General features: G+C 38.2%; 1 protein-coding gene across 1 annotated transcript in view; it reads right to left on the bottom strand.

Moving 5' to 3' along the window:
• Positions 1–17,634, bottom strand: part of SEMA3C (semaphorin 3C) — a 165,445-nt gene that overhangs the window by 79,516 nt on the left and 68,295 nt on the right. Inside the window, exons 3-4 of the mRNA XM_054726038.1 lie at positions 7,250–7,410; positions 6,080–6,142 (exon numbers count right to left, since the gene is read on the bottom strand). Coding sequence (XP_054582013.1) covers positions 6,080–6,142; positions 7,250–7,410 — 224 coding nt within the window. The remainder of the gene's footprint in view (positions 1–6,079; positions 6,143–7,249; positions 7,411–17,634) is intronic.

The raw sequence follows: 17,634 nt of genomic DNA, 5'->3' as shown, positions 1-17,634 counted from the left end.
AAGCACTTGGAATAGCTTCTGGCAAATAAATATACACTGAGTTAGATATTAGATTCTTTCATACACATTTTCAAGTCCAACTGCCAACACAAACCTGTGGAGTAAATTTGGCATCTGTCCTGTACAGAGCTTAGTGTAGGCCCTGACCATAACAGGCATCCACGAAAGGTTTGGGGAACGAGACGTCAGTGGAATTCAGTACCATGCTTGCTTTCTTTTAATTGTTTAACTCTATTTTGAAAGTATTTTCTGGTACAAGGTTAAATGAAAAATCAGGCTGCTAACATTATGTAGAATATAATGTCCTTTTGTTCATATACTATACATGTCATGTAATAAAATGCTGAAATAGCCCTAGCTGGTTTGGCTCAGTGGATAGAGCATCGGTCTGCAGACTGAGGGGTCCCGGGTTTGATTCCGGCCAAGGGCACATGCCCGGGTTGTGGGCTCGATCCCCAATGGGGGATATGCAGGAGGCAGCCAATTAATGATTCTCTCTCATCATTGATGCTTCTATCTCTCTCTCCCTCCCCCTTTCTCTCTGAAATAAATAAAAATATATTTTAAAAATATATAAAATGCTGAAATAATATACCCCTACTTTTACCTTACTATATCTGGATAGTGCATTTATTTTATTTACTTAACAGAAATATAGTATTTACTGTGTGCTATGTTCTACATGCTTTTCTTGGTCTTCAAATATTTCTATATTAAATGTATATTAGTTGCATAATTAAAAAAATAGATGTTTTTAAAATATATTCTGGAGCACAGATGAATAGGACTTTAAAAATATTGACTTTTCATGGTCCATACTATGCAATGGGGAGGGGGGAACTATTTCTTTCCCACCTACACTTCTTTGTTCTGGGGAATAAATCAAGGTACTTTGGTAAGTGTATTACTAAAGAAAATATATTTTCCAGTAGTTTAGGATCCTCTGATCCCAAAAATAGGAAAATGGATACTCTACAATTAATAAATCAAGTTTGACATTGTGTGCATGTAATGCATGTATGTCTAAATATATGTAATTCTGCTTAATTTTCAAGGAACTCTTAGAATATTTACTTAGCAAATCATTATGCCCTATCTCATTGGGTATGTTTGACAGCCTGTGCTATTGCTTTGCTCAAATTATTTAGAATATGAGTAAAATATTAACATTTAGAAATAAATGGAGCATGTAAGAATGTGAATACATCGGGGCGGAAAGGGAAATGGGAGGGAGGTTAATCTCTCTTTAGCTGAGGCAGAAAAAATTAGCTATTTTCCCACCATGCTCATTTATTTTCCTTATGAACATTAGGTGATTGTAGCAATATGGTATATTATTACCTGGGGTGAAATTTTAAATTATATTGAATTATTTTCTAGTAATTAATTATTTTCTAATAACTTTAAAATTTCAGATAAGTAAAAAAATTTCAAGGAATAAGGAATGCTTGATTCTAGATTTTATTTTTCCTTTCAATTGTTACACAGCAATATGAATTTCAATTGTCATCACTTTGTTTTGCTTAGTAGGTGATTAATACTTAAAAGCAATTTTTAAAATTTAACCATCGTATACTTCTGAAATATGTGCAAAATAATTTACAACAAACATGATTACTCTAAGAGCATTAATAAACTCATCATTCACTGTGTGGATTCCCCAACCTTTAACAAGCCATTTGGAAAAGATTTCCATGCTTGACTATTCCCATGTCTATTTTTTTCAGATGTTGTTTAAACTTTATGAAGTAGCTAGATCCAGATCTGGGCCCTGGGGATAATGACACTTACTGGCAGGTATTTCCAATCATAAAGGGAGAGGTACAGTTAAAAACTACAGTGGAAAAAAGTGCTAGTGTATTTCGGGTATGCCCGTGGGAGGGGAAGGGTAGCTGGCCCAGTCCCAGGTTGGGAGACAAGCGTCTCCAGAAACGTGACATCTGCACTGTTTCTTTAAAGAGTGAACAGATGATTCCCAGGCTAAAATAAATGGGAAAGTAACTAAACAAGAAGAGAATTGCATGTAACATGTTCCAAAGGCTGAAAGAGAGAAAAGGTATCAGTATCACTGATATAAAATAAGGGGCAGGTTAACATAAGACAATAGAGTTGCCACCATATATTTTCCTAAATATCCCAGCTGCCATGTCATTTTTCTTCTTCTTTTATGTGTATCCTTAGCATTTACCATACTCTTCCTCGTGAGGTGGCTTGTTTGGTTGGCTAAGGGTGCAGGATTTAGGTCCATGTGTGCCTGGTCAGACAGTGGCCTCCTATTTACTATGTTTAGTGATTCAATTTATTTATCTTGAAAATGTAGATGATAACAATAAGGTCCATCTTGTGGCATTGTTATGAGAATTAAAATAAAGCACACAGAAAAGTGAAGGCTCACTTCATGAAATGTTGCCTATTATTATTCGATAATTATTGCATATATGTCTCATCATCTCTAGTATATTGTAAAGACTTTTAAAAGTAAGAACTCCATCCTTATTGACCTCTGGTTTCTTCCCAAGAACTCACTCATGCCAATTAAAATATTCAATTCCCACATAAAAAATTTGAAATTCTAGTAGAGTTAAGAAATTCTTTAATACTTGGTTTCATTGAAAAGTATAATAAAATATGTTGATGTATAGAACCTCTAAAGGCCTATTTACCATCATTTTTCTACCACTAGCCTTTTTCCTGTGGTCTGATTAAAGCACGCTTCTCTGTAGGTATCTTGAATGTATGAAATGAGATGGATTTGTCAAACATTCTCTTATTTAGCACAGACAGAGCATTTATTTGAAAGCGTTAGTTTGATTGCTATGTCCCAGGACCCAACAATTTTGGCTGTACTAGAACAGAACCCTCCACCAGTTACTTACGTTGTGTATACTAATTGATTGTATGGCAGAATTTAAAGATATCTATGAATGACATTTACAGTATGACAAAACTGTGGGAAAACATAAGCATGTATTGAAGATTTTATCTAATGACTTTTAATTACAAGAGAGCAAATAACAGAGCATTTCAGTTTTGCCAAAGAGAGAAAGAAATTTAATGACTTAGCTAAGATTCTTTAGAAAATCAACAGCAAGTTTTGGAACAAGAATGTGCAAAGGTATCCAAAACCTACACATCCTGAATAAATGGGAAATAAAAATCTTTTTGAACAAAGGACAATTAAATCCAGTAATTATAGCCACAGGATATTATTGTGGCAAAAAGCAACTCATGATCAGATACGCATTACTGGGAAAAATGTCTACATTAGAGAATAAAAGAAAATAGTTTAATTCATGTACAATTATTGAAATAATAGCTTCAGGAGACAAGAAAGTGTACCCCACAAAAGTATACTTCATTCTATTACTCACTCCGTATAAGGCTATTATAATATTCTTACAAATGTTTTCCCACATTTTCCTGTTTTGTTTTTTTGGTGTTGTTTTTTTCCTCCAGAAAGTGGTCCACAAAATCCTATGGGTAGCAAAAATGCTCCTGCAAGCTCCTTCTGCCCACTTTTAAATATTTCTTATAAGGTGAATTATGAAACTGAAAAAGTGAGACCATTGCTGAGTCACTCCTGGTGAGCTCTCTTGCCAAGAACACCTTCCAGTGAGACCTGGAGAGTCAACATTCCAGGTTCTTCCGTGAACCTGCACTGAGCCTGACCTTTTCAGAACCTGAAACCTGGGACTATTAAGAGTCAATGAAAATAAAAAGTTCATTTCCACACTTTCTCCTTCCACAAGGGTTAGTCTTTCTTTGAACCAACCTGATGAGTCTCTGAAATACTTATTACCAAGGCTCAGTGCACAGCCTTCTCTCCTGAAATCAGCATTTCTTATCTCTATATAAGTGAATGCTACACTTACAATGGTGTTTAGTCAACACTAAGTCAAGGCTGTTATTTGACCTTAGACCTGATTTTGTGTGTGTGTGCGTGTGTGTGCGCGTGTGTGTGCGTGTGTGTGTGTGTGTGTGTGTGTGTATACATTTACTAGTTTTGCTACCCAATCACCATATTTCAATCTCACACCTGAATTAGCATGTATTTCCATGCTTATTAGATTAACTAGAGGCCCGGTGCACAACATTCGTGCACTGGGGTGGGGGGGGGTGTCCCTCAGCCTGGCCTGTGCCCTCTCGCAGTCTGGGACCCCTTGAGGGATGTCCGCCTGCGGCTTAGACCCGCTCCCCACACAGGCCTAAGCTGGCAGGCGGACATCCTTCGAGGGGTCCTTAGCACTTCCGCAGAGGCGAGGGAGGCTTCTGCCACCGCTGCTGCATTCACCAGCCTTGAGCCCAGCTTCTGGCTGAGTGGCGCTCCCCTTGTGGGAGTGCACTGACCACCAGGGGGCAGCTCCTGGTTGAGTGTCTGCCCCCTGGTGGTCAGTGTGTGTCATAGCGACCAGTCGTTCCACCTTTCAGTCAATTTGCATATTAGCCTTTTATTATATAGGATGTTGACTTCTCCAACAAGATATTAAAGTTGATGAGAGTCAAATATGTCTATTTTGGCATAAAATTGTATCTCTAGCAATTAACATTATGCCAATGCACAGTAGGGACTCAATCAGTATTTGTTGAAAAAGTGATTGAAATGCCTAAAGAAATTTCTGCCCTGGCTGGGTGGCTCAGTTGGTTGGAGGCTTGTCCCATACATCAAAAGGTTGCAGTTCAGTTCCAAGTCAGGGCACATATCTAGATTGCACTTTCAATCCCAGGTGGGGGGGCAAACAGGAGGAAACTGATTGAATTTTACCTCTCATATCAATGTCTCTCTGTTTCTCTCTCTCTCTCTCTCTCTCTCTCTCTCTCTCTCTCTCTCTCTCTCTCTCTCTCTCTCTCCCTCTCTCTCTAAAATCAATAAACATGTCCTTTGGTGAGGATTAAAAAAAAGACAGAAACTTTTTTTTTTATGTCTTTTTTAAAAATGTGTATCAGAGAGAGGAAAGAAGAGGAAGAGAGAGAAACATCAATGATGTCAGAGAATCATGGATCAGCTACCTCCTGCACACTCCCTACTGGGGATAGAGCCCTCAACCTTGGCATGTGCCCTGACCAGGAATTGAATCCTGACCTCCTGGTTCATAGGTCAACATTCAACCAAGTAGCCACACCAGCCGGGTTACCAAGTTATTAATATAATTTTGATACTTAGATCTATTATGTTATTTTTTTCATGATTTGAGGTAAGAAGGTGAAATGACATATATGCTTCATTATAAACATCAAATGATTATGCTCATTAGACTTTTTTTCATGTATTTATTTTATAATATTCAAGAATAATCGGTTAGTCCTGGCCAGTGTGTATCAGTGCTTAGAGGGTCGGGGGTTCGACCCAATAGATGTGTTTCTCTCACACAGATGTTCACTTTCCCTCCCTCCCTTCCTCCTTCCTTCCTTTCCACTCTCTCAAAAAAACAGTGGAAACTATATCCTGGAGTGAGGATTAATTTAAAAAGAAAAAAGCATAACCTGTCCGTTTCAGCAAGTCATTAGCAGCAATCAATATGGATTTATTCCTTGACTCTATGGAATCCTACCTAAAGTAACCTAACTTTTACAAGTGACTCACATTGAAAATCTATTGATATTTATACCTGTCTCAATTTTGTTTCTATGGTTATTTTTAATTAACAAAGATACCAGTCATCACTGGTGATTTATGCCTCTGGAATGTGCTGGCTAACCACAACCCTTCTGCTGAGAATCTTTCTTAGGAAAAGCCCACATGGTATCTGGGAGTTGATCCAGAGTCTTGCATTATCATTATTTCGGCAACCTCCTGAGAATTCCACAGGTTGGATCCACTTGGAACAGGGGTTATTACTGAAATTCATCATGAAAAGTGTCAGGGTGCAATAATGAAAGCAAGTCAAGAAAGTTTTACCCAGTCAGGAATTCCTAAATTACAATGTTTAAGAGTTACAATCTTTCTGTATTTACATTTTTTACCATGTGTCCAGCAGAGGATTTAAAACACCAACACCCGTTGTCTCACTCCTGGCTGCACTCAAGATACATGGATTCGAAGACCAAATATTTAAGTTTTGGGTTTTTTTTAAGCACTCACTGTGGGATCTTTGCCAGCCATTTTGCACTCTTCGACTTTGATTGTAGACGCTGGCCAGAAAACCTGCGCAGAAAGGAAAATATAGATTGCATAAATCTCACTGTACATGGGACAGCTCAGTGCTCTTCACTTACTTTATGCTAACAGATTTCTTTAAGATGTTTCTATATTTCTACTTCAAAATTCTATCTTCTTTTACTTTATGAACTTAAAGGAATAAAGATTTTATAATTTTATTGTAAAATTTATGTTTTTATTCCTTCCATCAATCTTTCTTTGAACAAAAGCACTTCAATATATGCCCACTTACTAATGCTATTATTTTAAAATGAGGTCATTATTAATGTGCACAATATAAGGTATATTTCCCTCTTTTTTATTTATAGTACACTTTTCCCAATTGCTTATATCACAATGAATTTACAATTATATTGCAATCTCAGTTTAATATTATTTTGAGTGAACTACAAGCTAGGCTGGTGGACTTAATTAAAATGGGCACCTAGGTACATCAACAGTTCAAATAGCTTGGATAAAATCCAAAAGTTTCCTGCTATGAAATACTGTCTTAGCATTCCAAATCACTGTAGCCTTGGCTCAGGTCTGGTGGTGAAGATTATTTCTCTTTCTGCTGTCCCTTATTAAAATAACAAGTTCAGAAATCTCCTTTCTGTAATAAATTTATAATGAATCTATTTTTATTTCTTTACTCCAGTGAGTCTCAATTTATTTCCTTGTTGCGAAACAGAATGATAAATATGGGCTACATATGTTAACAGAATAGTGCACTTAATAATTGTGTTCCTTCCAAGGACTGCTTGAATTACAAATAAATGATAAGGTAGGTCTTCCTTTAATTTGACCATTTTTTTCATGCCATACTTTAGTCTTCTCTTTTTCTCTTTCTATATATGTATAAACAGGAAGTGTTTTCTCAGTTAGCTTCAGATTTTAGATTGTTTAAAACTATAAAACTAGACAAAAAAAATTGAATTGATTTTATATTTTCAGTCCATTAAACAAGTACAAACTTCCAATTATGTATAAGCATGTGACCGGTATTTTCTATTGTTACTAATGAAATACATAATTTATTATTGTATTTTAAGTCTTTAAAGAAAAAAGCATGTAGGGAGGTCAACATTGCCCCCATGAAAGTAATACACTTACACTCAAAGCTTCTTGACTTATATTGTTAATATTCAAGGAAAGAATGTGATCTTTGCTGCCCACATATATCCGGTCCTGATCTTCATCCATTAATAATATCCTATAGTCTAAAGGGTGGTGAGATAGGCTGAAGTATTCAGAGGTCTTGGTTTCTCGAAGCTCTGAAATAGTGAACAACACAGTGAAAATAGATTTGATTCTATGATTCTATTATTTTAATAAAAATTATCTCACAGAAATATTTACCGAAAATGTAAAGATACATTTTCCTCCTACAATAATAAATTAGTTATAAATTAGAGTTATTTCAGTGGATATTTTTATTCATTGTCTCTGAAATAAAACATAAATCAATAAATGCAATTTTAAAGTTTATGGTGATGACATTTGATTACAAAATTATTCACATTTTGCAAGAATCTCAACTGAGTTTTATTCCTGGCTGTCATCAGCTAGTTCAAACAGGTTAGCCAAAAATATATAGTAAATTAACAGATTAAAACACAAATAAAAGCCCAACAAACAAACAATGGCAGTGTGAATGTCTTCCTAGTTGGTCTTCATTTCTACTGTTGGACTCAGGACATCATTTTAGAATTATTTCCTACTCTAAATATTTACCTTTCTTCCTCGACATAATCCTAACCAGTTTAATATATTTTTTTTATAAATTACTTAAAAAGAAACCTATTTTTCCCAGTATACTCCATAAAAAGGTAATGTCATTTAAATGTTCATATACATATTATAGGGAAAAATAATGAATTTTCAGATGTTATGAACCGTTAGATTTCAGTATCTCAATGATCAGTGACTCATGGTCATTTAACATCTTTTACATTAAATATACGCCTGTACAGCTGAACTTTGAATATGATGAATGCACCATGACAATACAAAAATCAGTAATAATTATAGCAGAACCAATTTTCTTTCCAGGCAAAATGCTCTTTTGCACAACTTAAGACTTTTCCATTCAAAGAGTTGATGTTTTCTTTGTTCTTTTGATTATAATCTTAAGAGAATGAAAAACTGAACAAGAATATGCTTTCTGGCCCTGCTGGCCTGGCTCAGTGGTTGAGCACTGACCTAGGAACCATGAGGTCACGGTTCGCTTCCCGGCAATAAAATTTCCTGTTGGCAGAGCTGGTCTACGCCAACCATAGTGGTTCCATTCCCCTAACCAGTGAGTGGTTTAAATGTGGCCTCTGACTAGTTATGGTCTAGGAGACTTACCAGCAAAGAGAAGCCTTCTGCAGGGGTATTGAAAATATTGAAAAGGTGCCACTTTCCTACCTCTGGACATTGGTGCGTGAGCATATTATACTTGTAGCAAGTAAGATTACTAGCTGAGAATGACAAGCAGAAATTTAGGGGGAAAAGCTCAGTTCTTTAAGAAAGCACTTAATCTCTGAACTACCCTGGAACTGCGCTATAACTGGACTACCGCTGTTATGTAAGATTAAAAAAAAAAAATTCTTGCATTTCTTAGGCACCTTGAATTGAAGTTTTCATTTCTGTTGTTGAAACCCTTACCAGCTGATACATCTTTTGAGTGTTCAACGACCCTAACTACCACTTTCTCACCCTTGCTACCATGATTTCTTTAGTTTGGGTTTTTTTTTTTTAATACTCTTTTTCTTTTATTTTTCCCTTTTCTTCCTAATCTATAATGAAGTGAAATCAAGAGTGTGATCTTAGTAAGGAAAACAGCCCCAACTGAATTTTACCTTCAAGTAACAAACAATGGCAGTTCTCCTCTTTATCTGTTTTGTTGGAAAATAATCAATTTCTTGCATTAATTCAAATACCACAGGGAGCAATAACTACATTAACTTAGGACCTTTCTGGTCTGAGGATTTTTATCTATTTTTCTGAGCCATAAAGCTATCTTCAAATTTAATTACCTTTAGCTCATTGACAGTTGGCAGCTGTTAACCAAGTAAGATTTACTTTAGAAGGGTCCCTGTTGGAAGCCTACAAGCCAAGGCTATTTAGTTAAAATGCTATTTAAATTGCTGTTAGTTAGCCCTAATTGAACTTTGGGGCTTGGGAAAAATTTTTATTTTTTTTTTTTTACAATAAAGAGATGAGTTCAAAGCATTGAAGATTTTTATCTATCTATGAAAAGAATGACTAAAGAATCCATCATTTGGGTTTAGTGTAGATCCAACTTAAGTCAATGAATACAGTTAGAGAAAATGACTAATTTAGTGATGTGAGTACAGAGAGAAAAGGAAATCACAATTATTGGTTTCTCCTCTAAACAAATGAAAAGACTGGCGCTATGCTACAGTTCTTTAAGTCTTAGCAATGATGTCATCCTTTTTACAGCATTGGAAGTACAACTAGTTGTGTTGTTTCTCAGGACATGCTCAACTGATCGAAAGGAACTTTGGCTGAGAGTATGTGGCATTAGAAAACGCAGTGGCCCCCAAAGGGCAGTGTAGGTCTCCAAGTCCCTGGGAAAATCTCCTGGGAAACATTATTAAAAAGAATACTGCATGCTTCTATCCTGAAATCTACACTATTGTAGAGTTCTATGATGGAAAATTACTGTAATGCGTTCCATGCCAATGTTCCCTGAGGGAAAATCTGCAGCTCAATATGCTTACCTGAAATTCATGTATTGACATAGACTTTTCTTTGTGATAGAAATTATTGTGAGCCTTGAGAATTTAACCAAGGCTGGGGTACAATACATTCCCCCAAAATATAAACCCTAGCAATATAAGCTTTGGGGTCCTACTGAAGATAGTCAATATTAAATTGATGTAGCAATTATATAATTGCTGTAGCAATTATAATATAGTTTAATATATAGTAATATATGCTGCCTGTAAATCACACTTTGTCTCTAACCCCAGTAAGAACTAACATTTGTGCTCTGTGAAATCAGTTTGTGATCTTAATATTTGAGGTGACTTAAGTCGAAATAACTCAAATAGCTCGCTCTCTCTTGGTGGAGGAGGGTGGAGAGTCTAGGGTTTTCTTTTATAAATAATATATATATATATATATCTCAAACTACTAAGAAGGGGAACTCATTTGCTCAGAATACTAAATTATCTTTGGCCTTCTATAAATTTGAAATATAGACCAAAGATTACCTGATTAAAAATCAACTCCCAGAGGTCTCTCTATTAGAAACATATGCAACGGTTATTCATTAATTAGATTTAAAGTTCTTGACAAGTTATTAATTTATGTAATTGATGTATTCAATACATATTTATTGAGCTCTTATCACAGCAGGCTGGACACCCTGCTCAAGTAAGAGGACACAAATATGAAGATACCATGGCCTTATGACAATTCCAAATTCTACATTTCATTCTGTTACGGTCATACTTCACTTGACAATGGAGGCACATTATGAGAAACGAGTCTTTAGGCGATTTGATCATTGTGCTTACATCATGGAGTGCTTACACAAGCTAGATGGTACAGCCTCCTCCACACATGGGCTATATTGGCTAGCCCAGCGGTCACCAACTTTTCGGACCGCACGGACCACCAGTGGTCTGTACAGCCACTTACTACACTAAATATTGTAGGCAATTGTAACAAAATATCATTTGTGTATCTAAAAAGAAAAGATACAGTAAAGGCTGTGTGAGCACACTTGCAAACACTGGGGGTGAAGGAGAGGGCTGAGAAGGCAGGTGCTGAGAGGGGGAGTAGATATTAGGACAGAGGGAGTGAGGGAGAGAGCAAGAAGGAAGAGAAGGGGAGGGGGGAAAGGAGAGCAGAGGTCCAGAGACACAGAGAGGTAAAGCTTGAGATGAGAAATAATGAAAGGGAGAGGGAGAAGAGTAGGAGGATAGAAAAAGGAGAGAGGAAGAAAGGGAGGGAGAGGAAAGAAGGGAAATGAGTTTGTGCACAGGAGTGTGTGTGCATGTGTGTGCGCGCGTGCGTGTGTGAGTATGCTTGTGTGCATGTCCATTTGTGCATGCAGGGGCAGGCGTGCACGGAGCAGGCTCCCAGGTACCCCTCCTCCCCAGCCTATTCCTCTTCTTTCCTAGATAGTCCCTTGGCCCAGCTGCCAGCAAGCTGGGTGGACAGCATGCTGATCTTCCTGGTCTATTTAAAGCAGGTAGAGGTAGCAGTAAATTCAATACTTTCAATATCGCAAACCTTTGCTTATAATCCAGTATAATCTTAAGATTGTAAGATTATCAGACACCATGACTGTCTTTGACTGAAACTTCCATCATCTCCTGTCACGTAACTGCACTCTGTTTGCTCAGCCCACCATGAAGTTGTCAACATAAACCCCCGCTCTCTCTCAGGCAGAAGGGGCATCTACAGATTTCAAAGTAAATGCTTCGGATATCTTTTATTTCAGAGATATTGCTACCCTCAGAGTGATTTCTTCTTCTGAATGTCTAATCCCAGAAGAATTTTAAGTAGACGGGGCTTTCCTGACCCATCCTCTCCCTGAGGCTCACTCTTTTCAAATGGGGTTAAAACTGAACTTCACCTGTCCCTTTAGGGCAAACGGGCAGATAAAATCAAGAGCAGTGAAACTTCAGGGGACTAAAACCACAGCTCCTAATTCCTACGGCAAAGAGAGACCAGAACGCATTTTTTAAAAACCACATTAGCTCAAAAATAATAGTCCCATTATCCTTTGAGACAGCAATAGAGGGACATGGGGATTGTTCTGCTAAGCGAAATATGCCAGTCAGAGAAAGACAAATATCACATGATTTCACTTACATGTGGAATCTAATGAACAAAATAGACTAACCAACAAAAAGGTCCAGAGACATACAAGCACCTAACAGAATCTCAGAGGAAGGGGCTGGGGGAGAGATTAACCAAATAACGTATTTGCATCTATGTATAACCCATGGGTACAGACAATACTGAGATGAAGGCTTGGGGTGGGGCGGGAGCCTGGTGGAGGGAGGCAAAGGGGATTGAGGGACATCTGTAATGCAACAATAAAATAAAATAAATTAACAATAAATAAAATAATAATAATAGTCCCAAATAGCTACCACTTGTGGATTTATCAGGTAGCATAGCCATTCTAGGTGCCTTATAAAATTTCATTTAATTTGCACTCAAAGCTTTTATGTTTATGTGTACACATTCATCACCCATGGACACAGACAATAAACAGGGTGGTGGAGGCTTGGGGCGTGGGAGGGAGAGGGGAAGGGCTATAAAGGGTCAATGGGAGAAAAAAGGGAACCTACACAATACTTTCAACAATAAAGATTTTTTTTTTAAGTTTTTGTGATAGGCCTTAACATTATTCCTGTTCTACACATAAAGAAGCTAAAATTCAGCTCATTTGAGCAATGTAACAAAGATCACACAGTCATGGGTAGAAGAGGACAGAGCCAGGAATCAAAGCAAGGTGAGTTTCTTCACCTATGAGCTCAATCAGATACTCTCTTGCTTTTCAAATCAGACAAGCTCTACACTTATTCACTGAGTTTCTATCGCGTTCGTTCCCTGCACATGATTCTGTGCAGTATCAAATGTAGCATGAAAAGTGCCTCAGCCTCTCAAATTTTCTTTGTCAGTTTGGGGAGTGAGGTGGTGGGATAGGGAGACAACTTCATCATAAAATTTTCAGGGATGCTGTTCTCACTAAACCATCATAGCAAGTTTGAGAAGGGCTACATGAATGTGAGATCGGAGAGTCAGAGCTTCATGTACAAGGTAAAGGTTCCACTCTTCTATGATTTTTGATGGATGGGCATGATTAAATACTAGTAAGTGGAAGCAAAATGCCAAATAGATGAAAGAAAGAATAAGCAAAATGCCAAATAGATGAAAGAAAGAATAAGGGAGTCTGGCTAGGGAAGGGCAATAGTGAACACAGAATGTATCTCCCAGGCACTGTGTCAGAGGTAAAATTAGCCTATATACAGGAGCTTTTATATGTATACTAGAGGCCCATTGCAGGAAGATTCATGCAAGAATAGGCCTTCCTTCCCCTGGCTTCGCTCCTGGCCACCAGGGAGCCTGAAAGTCCTCACTCCCGGCCACCCGGGAGCCTGCAAGTCCTCGCTCCCAGTTGGAGCACTGCTCCTGTAGCTCCCTCCGCCCCGCCCCCCGCCTTCCCTCTCATAGCAGGCATCCTGGCCCACCCAGCCACTCCGCGCCTGCATATGCAAATTAACCCAACATCTTTGTTGGGTTAATTTGCATACTCACTCTTGATTGGCTGATGGGTGTCACAGAGGTATGGTCAATTTGCATATTTCTCTTTTATTAGTGTAGACTAGAGGCCTGGTGCATGAAATTTGTGCACTCGGGGGGGGTGTCCCTCAGCCTGGCCTGCGCCCTCTCCCAGTCTGGAAGCCCTCAGGGGATGTTTGACTGATGGCTTAGGCCCGCTCCCCATGGGGAACAGGCCTAAGCAGCAGTGGGACATTCTTAGTGCTACCTGGAGGCGGGAGAGACTCCTGCCACCACCGCTATGCTTGCCAGCCATAAACCCAGCTCAGGGCTTCTGGCTGAGCGGCGCTCCCCCTGTAGGAGCACACTTACCACCAGGGGGCAGCTCCTGCATTGAACATCTGCCCCCTGGTGGTCAATGCACATCATAGAGACCAGTCATTCTGCCATTCGGTTGATTTGCATTTTAGCCTTTTATTATATAAGATTATTGATTTCAGAGAGGAAGGGAGATGCAGAGAGAGATAGAAACATCAATGATGAGAGAGAATTATTGATCAGCTGCCTCCTACATGCCCCACACTGGGGATCAAGCCTGCAACCCAGACATGTGCCCTGACTGGAAATCACACTGTGACCTCCTGGTTCATAGGTGGACACTCAACCACTGAGTCACATCACCGGCTGGGCCAGGAGCTTTTAAGAAGGATGATTCTCATCTGGCTTGCCACTGGCTGTTTTCTGAGCAAATAGTGTCCTCTCTGCACTTAAAAGATGAATAAGGGTGGTTTGGATGTGAAATTATATGATCGCTGTACTTTTAAGCTCCCTCATCTTGTCTGGATGGCTTTCAATTACTTTTAGCACAAAAATTCAAAGTACTTAACATGGCCTTTAAGACCTGCCATGATCTGGTTCAAGATTACCTCAGTGGGAAATCTCAATCACCACTATAGTATTTGCCTATTTTCTTTGTGTTCTCACCCTTCTGGTCTTCTTTCACATCTTCAAACTACTCCCCTCCCTCATTTCTGCCTCAGGGCCTTTGTGGATGTTATTTCTGCTGCTGAAAGGATCCTTTCTTCCTGCTTTCTTCTAACTCCTACTCATAACTCAAGCAGTAGCTTCCATGTAATTTAAATTGGACTGATTCATAAAGACTTCCTTGATCCTCTAGATGAGGTCAGGTCTGAGGTCTGCTGATATTTGCTCAATTTCTCTTTGTGGTTTTTCTCTTAAAGGCTGTCTGAAAGTGGAAGATCATTTGAAATGATCTAAAACACCATGGGTTCAGCAGTGGAGGACCCAATCTGTCTTCTGTAAAGTTCTGCAGTTGAACTGCCTCTGAATATGAGATAAAGCTATTTGTTCATTCACATTCTACCCTACCCTTTTTTTTTCTGCTTCATTGAGTTTTATAATCTTTTAATCTTGGTGAATTAAAAATTATGAGCATGAACCAATAAAAGTATGCTATCAAATTTCAAAAATTGGAGCATTTGTGATAATATTTTATTACTATTAAAAGGTAACGTGAATGGAGGGGGAGGTCCTATTTTGGAATTAGCCAACTAGCGATAAAGTTCTAGCTTCACCATTTGTTGATACAGGGCTTGGTTTGCCCACTTCCTGCAATCACTCCTTTCTACCTTCCCTCCCTCACTTTGGACCTTAAATATAAAAAACAAAAGGAAGAATGAGATTATTGATTAATCAGAATGATCCCTAATGTGCCCTGCAGCGATAAAAGTGTTCATGAAAATAATTTTTCACACTCTACAAGTATTATCTACTATTGTAGAATATTACTATTAATCTGACAGGAAGAAAGGGTCTGTTTAAAAGCCTATCTTAGAAATATGACCACAGTAATATAACTGTGTCTTTTCTGGACAAAAATCTAAACCAAAATCAAACTTTCTTTCCCCAAAACTAAAACATATTCTATTTGTGTTGTGTGGTTCAATAAACTGGACAATTATAAATTCTAACTTAAGTCCCTCCCTCTAAACTTACTTGGGAAACATGAGAGTAGACTTCAAAGATGTTAGGTGCCAATACTGGGCTCCTTGTATGGGCAGTGGTTTTGGATTCTATCTCAGAGTAGAAAGAATAGACAATTAGAAAATAACTAAACTGTCGTGAGAGTCTCTGAATTGAAAGGAAGTAACTTCTGAAAAGTAGAACTAAATCTGAACCCGCTGCTAAGCTGTAGAGGACAGCAGGGGTGAGCATTCGGGCTGTCAGGGACGTCTAGTTCAGAGTGTCCACTCCACATGTAAACACAGGAGATAAACGTGAAGAGGAGGAAACGCTTCATCTGACACCTCCTTTCCAGAGCCCTTGACACTTCGGAGAAGCTGCTTTGGGGCAAAGTGCTCAAAAACAGTGTGTCCAAGTTGAGAACAGTAGTTTCAAGGTTGTCAGCAAAACGAAAGCAGAAACATAACGGAGAGAGAGAAAAAAAAAGGGGGAAGGGCTTATAATAACAATTGGAGCTTGAGCATGAATGGTGTAAATTAGTGTACTTCTACTAAATATAATATTTGCAGTCACTATAATTGTCTATGCAGAGATTTGAAGGTATAAAAAATATTTTCTCAGGCTATTCAGTTTTAAAAGTAGGCTATATTCAATATGAAAGCAGTTGTTAAAAGTTATTCACAGAAAATAAACCAGGAGGACATATTTTTAAATATTAATACTAAAAGTCCTGGGCAGTGAGACAGAGAAATGTGAAGGCGGGAAGATAATATTTCAGACCAACTCGTGTGCGGTGGGCCAGGTGAAGAGCTGAGGCTGACGTGATGTGTAAGGCCAGCAAAATCCCAGAGCACAGAGCACCACAGACCCCAAGCCCCCACTCTGAACCCCAAAGGGACCACACTAAGCTATCACATGGAAAGATTCTTACAATAGCATTTAACACACGTCTATCATATAATTTATACTACTTGTTGGTTTTCCGTGGTTTCAATAACACTTCCTTTGCATACACCGTGGCTTCCAGTGGAAGTGTCTCCTCAACATACTTGATCAGAGCAACAGTTGTAGAAAATTCCATTGCTGAGTGAGTCTCCTGTCCTGTTTCTCCCTCAGAAAGTTTTCTGGCCCTTCATTCCACAGTTTTCTATAATATAAAGCTTATATTTTATATAATACAGCAGGCTCTACACAAAATTAAAACATTCTTTGAGGTATATATTTACCCATCCATTCAATATATAGCATATGAGCTAGGGATCTGGTATAATAATGAAAATTCTTGGTCTCTCCCCTCAGAGTGGACAGTCTAGAATAGAGATACACAAGCCATTGTAGTACAAGAAGGTGAAATTAAAGGAGCTTTGCCCTAGGCTGGTTTGGCTCAGTGGATAGAGCAGGGGCCTGTAAACTGAAAAGTCTCAGGTTCAATTCCTGGTCAAGGGCACATGCCTAGGTTGTGGTTCGATCCCTAGTAGAGGGCATGCAGGAGGCAGCCAATCAATGATTCTCTCTCATCATTGACGTTTCTCTCTCTCTCTCTCTCCCTCTCCCTTCCTCTCTGAAATCAATAAAAATATATTTAAAAAAAAAAGAAATTAAAGGAGCTTTGAAGAAGGAAGATTAAGTTTTCCTGGAAATAGAGGGGGATCTCAAACAGAAGGAAATGTTTGACCTTATTTATTTTTTCAACAAATATTAGTTGAGCCACTCTTTTAATCTAAAAATCACAGTAATAAGTGCAAGAAAGTATTGTAAAAGACAGGATAAGTGTTTAAGTCAAGGACAGCTGCTTTATATCAGGGTCAGGAAAAGCTTCTGTGTGGGGAAGTGTCGGATAAGCTGTGATCTTAGGGATAAATATGAGTTAACAAGGAGATAAGCATTTTCTAGGGAGTGGAAAGAGCTTGTGCAGAGGTCTATGTGGAAGATTCAAGGATGATTAGTTTCTTAGCTGATAAAGAAGAGGATTTGAATGGTCTTTTTAAGCAGAAGTAAGGAATCAACATGACAGAAATGCAAACTTCCTGAATCTCACACAAGCAACATGCAAAGATGCAAACTCCTTCTACAACAAACCAAAGAGGCTGAATTTTTCCAAACTTGCTTGAGGTGCCAATAAAAATTCTGAGAAAGTACATGATATCACAAGTGAGTTAGAAAGAATTATGCTAATGAAGCTTTCTCAAGCATTATATTACTTTAATACAATAGTAAGTGAATAAAGTAGAGTAAAATATTTGTATAACTAAACTATGTCT

The sequence above is a fragment of the Eptesicus fuscus genome, chromosome 14 (assembly GCF_027574615.1).
Source record: "Eptesicus fuscus isolate TK198812 chromosome 14, DD_ASM_mEF_20220401, whole genome shotgun sequence".
NCBI lineage: Eukaryota > Metazoa > Chordata > Mammalia > Chiroptera > Vespertilionidae > Eptesicus > Eptesicus fuscus.
This window is presented reverse-complemented; position numbering and strand designations above follow the sequence as displayed.